Source organism: Henckelia pumila, chromosome 3 (genome assembly GCF_033568475.1).
Source record: "Henckelia pumila isolate YLH828 chromosome 3, ASM3356847v2, whole genome shotgun sequence".
Lineage (NCBI taxonomy): Eukaryota > Viridiplantae > Streptophyta > Magnoliopsida > Lamiales > Gesneriaceae > Henckelia > Henckelia pumila.
Genome location: NC_133122.1, coordinates 198,505,367 through 198,515,688, shown reverse-complemented (window position 1 = coordinate 198,515,688; position 10,322 = coordinate 198,505,367). Strand labels below are relative to the sequence as shown.

The following is a 10,322-nucleotide window of genomic DNA, read 5'->3' as shown; positions in this document are numbered from 1 at the left end:
ACACTTCGTACATGCAGATCTAATTAATGTTATCTTGAAATCGTCCACCAGAATTATCATTATATAATTTTAGGTGATAAAGCCACTACTATTCGATCACGGGCAAAGTTCTAAGATTTTCTAGACCCTATTTAGACACTATAGATCAGCGCCTAGCACCTCGACTAAGCGTCGGTAGGCGAATTTCACCATATAAAATCATAAATTAGATATTATAACTTCAACATTATAACATATAATTTAAAATGAGTTCAAAATTACACAACTAACAAAATTCCACAAATTTACTTTATTTTTTCTCCATAAATTTCTCAACTTATTATTCTCCATATTTTCCATCTCTTCTCTTTGAAAACGGCATTGAAATGGTTTTCATGGGAGAGTAAATAAAATTTTTCAGTCAATTTTTTTTATTGGACTTATGATTTAAAAGCCAAAAAAAAAAAATTCATTGCCACCTAGGGGCCGCTTAGATGCCAACGTCGCCTTGACCGATTTTTAGAACACTGACCACGGGTGTTTCTATGTTTCATCGTGAGAAATATTTTCGATGTATTGGTATGAGATGTTCAAGCAAACATCAAACTTGAAAACCAAAAAAAAAAAAGATTGGTAAAATGTTCGGTCGAACTTATCGTACAAAAAAATGCACTGGAGTTTTTCTCCCGACCTAACATAGAGTTACCCATCGATCACGGCTAAAATCCTAGTCAATCACCATATGATTCAAAGGTGGTGACTGGTAGATGAATGGGCGCGGTTGGCCACGACCAACTACCAACAAATGAAATAAAGACAACAGATGTAACACATTGCATGAGCGTGATTGTCTGACCAACTTGTCTAATAGATGTCACATAAAGGAGTATTTCGCCTTTAATGGAACGAAATCGAACCTATGCCTAGTTAGCTATGACACCATGTATGAAAAGCCTGAAAAACCAGGCTTGGGATTTCTGATAACATTGCTATGATCAATCAGACAAGATCTGGGATTAAGACAATATCCTATTAATTCTGCAGCCCACCAACAAAGCACAACTTTGGAAGATAATGACACCAACTACACTACTAAATCTGCAAAGAACGTGTGTTTTAGGTGTTCTTTGCAGTGAAAACCTTTCTTTCGAGGCTTCATCCAGCTTTATCATTGTGTCCATGGGAAATGCTTACGTGGTGTTCTTGAATTCATTCGTGACAAATTAGAGTCGAGGTCAGGTGAAATGACTACTTGTCACCACTAAGTATCTACAGTTAGGAGTAACCTAAGGTTTTTTCTTATGGAGGCAACATGGAATTCAACATGCAAAATGTTGAAAATATGGTCCATGGGGCTTCTATTTTGCCAAACAAATAATAAAAATTGCATACGAAATTTGAGAACTATTTTACAAAGGACCAAAAATTGCTAACCTTTTGTTTCTATCAACAAATCACCTACATCTGCATCACCAAACCACGAGCAGACTCTCAATCAGTCAATCTCCTTAAGGACAAAATATTCATTTCTTGCATAATTTTATGTTCCTCCTCCCTAAATTCATGAAATCACATCTCAATCAAAATTTTCTGACTGAAGCAAATCAGACCCTATAAATTTTGGCAGAGGCATCTAATTACTTCAATAGAATCAACACACGCCAAATATTAAAAAAAATTCAGGAAGAACCGATCATTGAGTAACAACCTATTCCTGAATTTTCATATTGATCTTCATCCTGGTTATTTTTCCATTTGGTATTCGGTTTGTATAGACAATCTTAGAACTAAAAACACCAAAACCCCACAGAAATACTGATAAGGATTCAAAAGAACAACCCTCCACCGTGGAAAAAATTCCAATGATGTTAAGAGAGTGCCATCAAGAATCAACATACAAATCATCAAAACCATTCATAACAAATTATCAAGTATTTACTACTCGGTCATTTTCATATGGATGCAGATTTAAGCTCAATTATCATAAGTCACCTACAAAATAATAGTTCATTGCAAGGACTGTTATTCCAAAAAACACATAAACATCAAGTACAATTTCACACCTAAACCCATCAATGTGACAGCCACCGTATCATGCTTGCTGACTCAGGCAAATTATACCTTGCCTTTTCCTGCTTGTAGAGATTGGATTTTTTGTTGTACTTTAAATATCTGCAAATTGAAGATATATAGAACGCATTTATGGAATCTAATTCACAAGGGGAAAAAACAAAACAAACTGAACAAAACTAAGAGATGAATTAACAAATAGGATCACAAGAGCTCTGTGATAATAAACTAGGTTTATTCAGTAACAGTTCAAAACAACATCAATGCAAATAATATAGAAGTAAACATATGTTTATTGGAGTAAGTATAGTGAAGATTCTTCAATGAACCCGTTAACGTTGAAAAACTATCGGTTATGCACAAAAATGTTCGATTAAGTGCATCCATAAGTTATTATCCACCTAAATTCTAACTTCAGATCAGATGACAGCGCCATTATTTTGTTATAAGCTCCAACGACTATGAAATAGTATTTGTTAGAAATTAAACTTGGACCTAACTCACCTCAAAAGCTAGCTCAAGAGGTGAGGTTTGCCCTTGTTCATATAAAGAGCTCCAGGTTATTTAGCCAACCTATGTGTGACATAAATCAATACACCAACACACCTCTCTCACGTCCAAGAATGAAACGACTGGATCGTGGATATACTAATGGGTGGCCAACTATGGGACGGATGAGGTCAACTATGGGTCGTCCAACGCATAACGGGAGCCCGGGCTTTGATAACATGTTAAAAATTAAACTTGGACCTAACTCACCTCAAAAGTTAACTCAAGAGGTGAGGTTTGCCCTTGTTCATATAAAGAGCTCCAGGTTATTTAGCCAACCTATTTGGGACATAAATCAATACACCAATACTATTGCTTAATCAAACTCCAGATTAGAAAGAAGCTTAATCGCATGTGAAAAAACGAAAATGATATAAACACTCTAATAGAACTCAAATTAATTTGGAAAGCCAGACAGTTACGAACCGCTTCTTTCTTGCTGTTTTGCTTTTCTTCTAAATCTTGGAGAGTAGAATCCAAGCGCTTCCTGCTCCAAGAACAGAAATTTAAAAGCAAACATAGATAAAACAAGAGCAACAAGGAACAGAGAACAAATTATCCAGCAAAAAACCTCTTGCTACTCCAAGTTTATTCGATACAAATGCTCAAGTCATAATTGACTTTATATCATGCAATTACTACACAAGCACAAAAAAAATATGCAATTGATAGCCATGAATGACACTCGAGGTCAATGCATCACTGTTACAAGAATACTTTATATAAAATGATTTTTTTAAAAAAATAAAAATTAAAAAATGTATCCTCCATAAGGAAACTACAAAAGTAAACATGATCTTATCGCAAGCAAGTCATACAATGCAACAGTAACAATTTGATAGTGCACGAAGACAAGTCAATTTCTCCTGCACTTAAACCTCTACCGCTCTGAAAATCCAAAATTATGAGTAAAGGTGACAGCTTCCCTTCATTTTTAGTTTAAATCAGTATTATGACGGGAGATATCCCTCTCAAAATTTTGACCAATAATAACTTTTATGGATGCTGAATAAGGGTTTTTTATCCTCGCATTATTTCATGGCTCCTTTGTTGTTATTCACTGGTTTTCAGTCCTTCAAAATTGAGTTATATGTCGCCTAGAAATTAGGTCCAAGCTAAATGACACAAAATTTGGGAGAATCAAAACTGAATTTTCCCCCCAAAAAAAACACCCTCTTTGAACTCATATAAAGAGAAAAAACAATAATATCTGTCATACATGTGCATGGTCCACCCTAAATTTAAGCAAAAATACAAGACATGGCAAGAATTTACAGTTAGCTAGAGTTTTCCACTATCTATCACGTGAAAATAGCAGGACAAGGATAACAGATAGCATCTACAAAATGATTCTCATAAGCTCATCAAGCAACATAACACAATCTCAAACAAACGAGTATATAGCAAAGCATTTCAAAACACCATAATTTTCTAAATGTCAAACAAGCTTCAATAACTGAAATCAAACATACAGCTCAGCAGAGATGTATTCAATCCGCTTGCGAACATTAGCATTTGCCTCGGCCAAGTCCTGCTTCACTAGCACCGGACCAATCAACTTGTACACATTCGCTTCGGCATTCAACAGATCCAGTTCCTTTCCAAAGTGCAAAAGAACAATAATTAGAAACGAAACGAAACTCAAACGCGTGGAATCCATTAATTCACGACACAGTGAGACGATGAAAGTGGACCTACCTTGAGGACTAGCTCGTTTTCACCTAGCTGGATAGTGTATTTCTTTCTAATTTGGTGATTCTTTGCAATATCTGGACAATTGAACACGGATAGTTGAGACGAACAAACTCAACATGAATTGAACATTCGTACAAACGATAAACAATATATGAAAAACAAAAGAGCACAAACATACAAATTTAAAAAAAAAAAAAAAAAACCTTTCTGAAGTTTGTTGAGATCGTTGGCCTTGTTCTCGAGGTCTCTCTGTAACTCTTTCGCAGCGGCCGGAGATCCCATCGGTTCGCCGCCTTAAAATCTCAGCAGTAACTTCTATTTCCCGGCGGTGACAAAGCCCCCGATTGGCGTAATTGAGATCAACAAATCTAATCTGCTGGGCAATCCAATTTGGATTTTTTTTCCGATTTATAAATCCTATCTGGGCTTTAGAGATGGGGGTCCATTTTTATCAGCCCAACTGTTTTTGAACTCTTATTGGTCCATGTAGCATAATGAAACAAATTTATTATAAGTCTAGTAAATTGTTTCTATAATTCATATTTAGGTTGAATACATGTTAAAACAATATATTTATACATATATGGAATTAATTATAGAAAACAATGTATACATTTCGACATATTCTTGTAGAACGTGTTATTCTTTTCAAAATTGGACGCATCATCATGTCAGTCTTGTTTTTTTTAAGTTACATTTTTTCAAAAAATATTTATGCATCTTTCCATACGAAATTATTAATATCTTTTGAATAAAAAAAATCATTTTGATATATATATATAATAAATATAAAATTGAAGAAATTGTATTGTTTATGATCGTGTGAGCAAGCAAAGTTGAGTTCATTTAATTGAAGTGAAGCAAAACTGCAAAAGTAAAAGGAGGTAAACCGTAAACATAACGAGACTATTTAGACAAATATTTGAAAGTGTTTTTATTATTTTATAGGTATCTTAAACTATGTGTTCGGACAAGGTTTTTGTAAAATATTTTTAAAAAAAGTGTTATACGAATATAGTTTTTTTTTTAAAAAAAATGAGATGTTTTTTATATATTTTTAAAATTGAAGGCAATGGTGAAATCAAAACACATTAATATATTAATGTACTGTTTGTTTTGCCATATTATTAATCTATGTATAACTTATCTTATCTCATCTCATGTTTTTTTTGTCATATTATTTATCCATCCATTAATTATATATCTTACATCAATCAAATCATTAATTATTTATCCTAAATCAATCAAACTATTAAATTTAAATTACTACATTACCCTTTGTAAATAATAATATCCATATTAATTATTAAAAGGTCAAAATGGTAATTTACTATTTTTATATAAAATTTAATCAATCAAATCAAACATACTATAATCTATCAATCAAATCAAATACTATATTCACTATCATTTCTTATTTAATTTTTATTATAATATATTACTCATCTTTACATTATTTATCTCATCCTTAACTTTAAACGGTACCTAATTATCTTATTATAATTTATTTTTTTGAAAAAAAAACACGACAAAAATATAGTTTTCCACGGTATTTCTTTAGTAAGTAAGAGATAAAACATTTGAAATTTCGAGTACTCGACTTGAAAAAAATTGTCGAGTACGCATCGGTACAAGATATTTTCGAAAAACATCCGACCCGATCTGGCTTAAGTGTAGGAGGCTGTCAGACGGGTCAACTCATGACGTGCCGGCCGTACCCACCAAAAACCTACCGTTTGGCAGGTCGAGGGCGGGACATCTCGCCATCCCGAGTTCCGACGGACAGTAAATCCTTAACCCAACCTAACCCAATGTGGGTTGCGGCTTATATGCGCCCAGGGCCGTCTCCAAAATATTAGAGACCCTAGACTAATTTAAGGTATATATAATTTTTTTATTAAATAGAAAAATATTACAAACAAACTGGTAATAAAATAAACATAATGATCACTAATATATAATTTAATAAATCTATAGCCTTTTTCTCTCTTTGAACTTCTAGATTCAAATTTTCTTTTACCAATTATATATAATTCACAATGCAAATCTACCAAAACAAATAAAAAAATAATTTAAATAATAACAAAGATTGATTGTTGATATGATATTTAATATAAACATAACATAAAAAGTATTTTAGATCGTAATAAAAGATTAAAAACTCTTTTATTTACCGTCATTTCCCAACAAGAAAGAACCAGTACAATAATTTCTTATAATAATAAAAAATTTAAAATTATTGCAACTAAAAATAATGACATAAACAATTGTATCGAAAGATAAAAAAAAACTAAAACTAAAAAAATATATAATACAAACATAGTAAGAATCATCGTACTAAGGAAACATAAACAATTTATTTTTGTTACAAAAAATCTAACAAAACAAATATGAATTATAATTTTAATACTAAAATATGCAAGAAATTAAAATCTCAACGACCAAAGTTCACAAAATCAAATAATTAAAAAGCAAACAAAATTACCAACATACAAGATAAATCACATTCAATAAAAAACGACAAGATAATTGACTTACTTTGAACAATCTTACTCATTTGAATAGAGAATTTTAACGAAAAAAGAGTTTTGTATCATATAAAGAGAGTTTTTTTTTTCCCTCTTGTACACAAGAAAAGAAAGGATCAAAAGCACAAAAATTAGCTTTTCAAATTTTTTACAAAATATTTAGATTTTCATTTCTCATCTAAATGTTAAATGAAAAAAAATATATATATATAATATAATTTTTTTAAAAAAATTTGAGGCCCCACGTTAGGTGTAAGGACCCGATATTATATATCAATTAATTTATGTGTTAAAAATATGTATTTATAAATATCGGTTTATAGACGATATTAAAATGAATATGTTATTAATAGAGCACACAAGAGTTGAAATAACTCGAACCGGGTCAAGTTTGAACCCCGAATGAATAAAATAAGACACACATTAAAGCAATACATATCCGATTAAATAGATATGGATATATATATTCAGACTGTTTCTCTCTCCTCACGCGTTCATCGTCATCCCCGTCTGTATCATTTTCCTTTTCATTTCAAAATCTTTCCGTCACTTTAAATGTCCGTATCTCATTCGTTTTTGGCTGGATTTCAAAAGTAAATATAGTTCCGAAATCCTCGCGACGAGAGCTATCTTTCGGTACCCATATTTCATATTTTTATTGTAATTTCAGAAAACCCGTCGCACCAGCCGCCGCCGTTCGCCGCCGCCGATCGTCGCCGGAGTTTAGGGGTAGGTTGTGTTAGTTGTTTAACCCTTTAATTCTAAGCTTTGAGGTATAATTTTGAATTTAGGGTTTCGAATTTTGGGTATTTCGATTCAATTGACATCCGATAATTGATATTTGATTTATTATTGTTTGTAGGTATTATATCGAAGTCGATTGAAGGTATTCGATATTTTTCAGAATTTATTTGGGATTTATTTCGAATTTCCAGATTTTTTTAAATTGGGGATTTTCGAATTTAAGTGTTGATTATTCAGTAATTGAGTGTTTAGATGCTCTAAAAAATATAAATGCGAATTTGCGAAATTTGTAGGAATTTTCGAAAAATTCAGATTGTTCTAATTGGGGTATTTTGACTTTTAGAGTCGTATATTCGATATTTGGTCATTGATAAGATGTTTTAATATTAAATATGAATTTTAGGATTTATGAGCAATTTTTCTGGAATTACAGATTCTGAAAATTTGGGATTGGAATATCCGAGAAATACTTGAGATATTTCTGTGGTAATTAAGTGTCGGTTGAGGTATGTATGAGCTGTTTATATTACGACGCCTATAATGGCATGTAATGATATTAAGTATTTTGTAATGAGTGATAATGTGTTTTATGTGCTTACGTGGATTATATGATTTACTTCACTCATTTACAAGTTTACATAGCACGTTGAGCCTTGACTCCTTTGATTACTATTGATATTGATCTCTTGAGATGTATTGAGTCATCATGGAGCGAGTGACATTGTTTTAGTGCACTCCTGAGATAGCATGAGGCACGGACAGGTAGCTCCTGTTGCCCTCCGATGCTACGTACGACACTCCTGATGACAGCATGAGGCTGGACGGGTCGCTCCTGTCACCCTCCGATGCTACGTGTATGGATTAGCAGTGATGATTCGAGGTCTACTGCGTTCCTGGCACGGGTGGCCACTGAGTTTATTGTGATACGATTATTTGGACTCCTTTTGGTATCCCTTATTTCATTGATACCTGTCACGCATTACATTGCATTTCATTGCATTGTACTTGATTTTATTCATGTCAGTTATATTTGTCGTAATTTTTATAGTTCGTCGTACTGGGGTCCGACCCCTGTTTTCGTTTTATGCTGTGGTTGTTTGTGATTCCATAGCAGGTTATCCAGGGGGATTTGACGCATCTGGTGGAGCGTCATCTAGTGGTACCCAGTGAGGCGAGCGTGGAGTTGAGTTCCCAGATATATGTATATATATCAGTTTAGCGAGTTTTATATTTGCCGGGGTGATGCCCTGTGTATCTGTATAAATAGTTTTGGACCTTGTTTTGAATTGTTATTTGTGTGATCGAGCCTTGCCGGCTCTGCATGTGTTTAGTCCTGGCCAGTGCGGCTATAGGTTTGTAAATTGGAGTTGTGACTCTATTTTCGAGTATATATTGCTGGTTGTGTTGTACAGGTTTTTGGGATGTCCTATTTACGAATAGGTCATGCCGAAATTTCTGTAGGCCCAAACGCAAATTTTTAACTCGTTTTCGCTGTTTACATTAATTAATCCTGGTTGTTTGATCATTAAATATTAAATCAGGACACGGGCCCTTTCATTAGGGGAGGCCTTAGGCAGCTGCCTAGGTGGCCTCCCCCAGGGCCGGCCCTGTACGCGCCAGTTCGTGGGTTGGTTCATTAAAAATAAAAATAAAAATAAATAAAATAAAAATCATTATAATTAATTATAAATTTTATTTCATAAATAAATATTAATAGAAAAAAATTACTAAAATTTTTAATTATTGATTTCACACGTGTACATTTTATATAAAATAATTAATACAAAAAAATTCACAACTTTCATTAAAAAAAATACATATAACAATAAAGTAAAAAAAAAATTCTCAAAGCCCGCCTAAGGTTGGCCCGTCTTTAGTTAGGTTGAAAAAATTTCAACCCAACCAACTTAAATTATGTGACGGAGTAGGCCAACCCAACAAACCCTACCCAAATTGAGGACTCTCTAGACAAAGAAAAAGTAGGCCCGATCCGGTTTGGCCATGTTAAACTCCACGGCCCACTGTTTTGATTAAAATTTCAAATAATATTTTTCCCCCAATAAACTATTACCTTTAACAGCTCAATTTTCAGCAATTGGGTAATCCCAAAAAATAAATAAATAAAACAAAGAAAAGAAAAGAAAACTCAGTCGTATTCAAAGTATAATGATTGACTACTAACTCTTTTTCTCTCAGTAGTTTATACCAATTATTACACTAGTTTGATATTTTTAATGTAGTTATTATACTAAATTTTTATATAAATTAGCATATATGGCACATGCATTGTGTGTGCAACATAGTATAATGAATATTATCACTTGTGGCTGAAGAAGAATAAATAAAACAAATATAATTTGATATGTAAAAAATAATATATAACATATCCATAGTTGCAAAGAATCGGAACTCCAAAGTTCTCTAAGTGGATGGACCTACGTCGGAAGTTGTTCAACAATCAAAGAAAACTTTTCTGTAAAAAATATAGAGAAAAAGAAGGAAAATTCAAATAAGTTCATAGTGATACAACCAGTAGAAATTGTATATCGAACAAAGAATTAAAAGTTTAATAAATACTAGTAAATAAATTAAATAATTTAACCAAAAGATCTTTAATATGATGAAAAGCATAAAAGAATTACAACTGAACGACATACAATTTAATGACATATGTATAATTGATCATGAATTATTTCTAATCACATGAAATATAGTGGCAGAAATAATTTGAAACACAATATCATGTTGAAACTCACT

At 32.5% G+C, this 10,322-nt stretch overlaps 1 protein-coding gene and 1 long non-coding RNA gene across 2 annotated transcripts; one reads left to right on the top strand and one right to left on the bottom strand.

Moving 5' to 3' along the window:
- Positions 1-1,769: 1,769 nt before the first annotated feature.
- LOC140891811 (prefoldin subunit 6) lies at positions 1,770-4,660 on the bottom strand. The gene is made up of 5 exons (XM_073300463.1): positions 4,497-4,660; positions 4,297-4,367; positions 4,071-4,195; positions 3,025-3,085; positions 1,770-2,151 (listed from the first exon to the last, which is right to left on the bottom strand). Exons 1-5 carry the CDS (start codon positions 4,573-4,575, stop codon positions 2,095-2,097), a joined length of 393 nt encoding a protein of 130 aa, XP_073156564.1. The 5' UTR covers positions 4,576-4,660; the 3' UTR covers positions 1,770-2,094.
- A 2,684-nt stretch (positions 4,661-7,344) lies between these two features.
- Positions 7,345-8,950, top strand: LOC140893476 (uncharacterized). The gene is made up of 4 exons (XR_012153154.1): positions 7,345-7,550; positions 7,684-7,707; positions 7,999-8,071; positions 8,680-8,950. It is a non-coding gene; the product is annotated as an uncharacterized lncRNA (long non-coding RNA).
- The last annotated feature ends 1,372 nt before the right edge of the window (positions 8,951-10,322 follow it).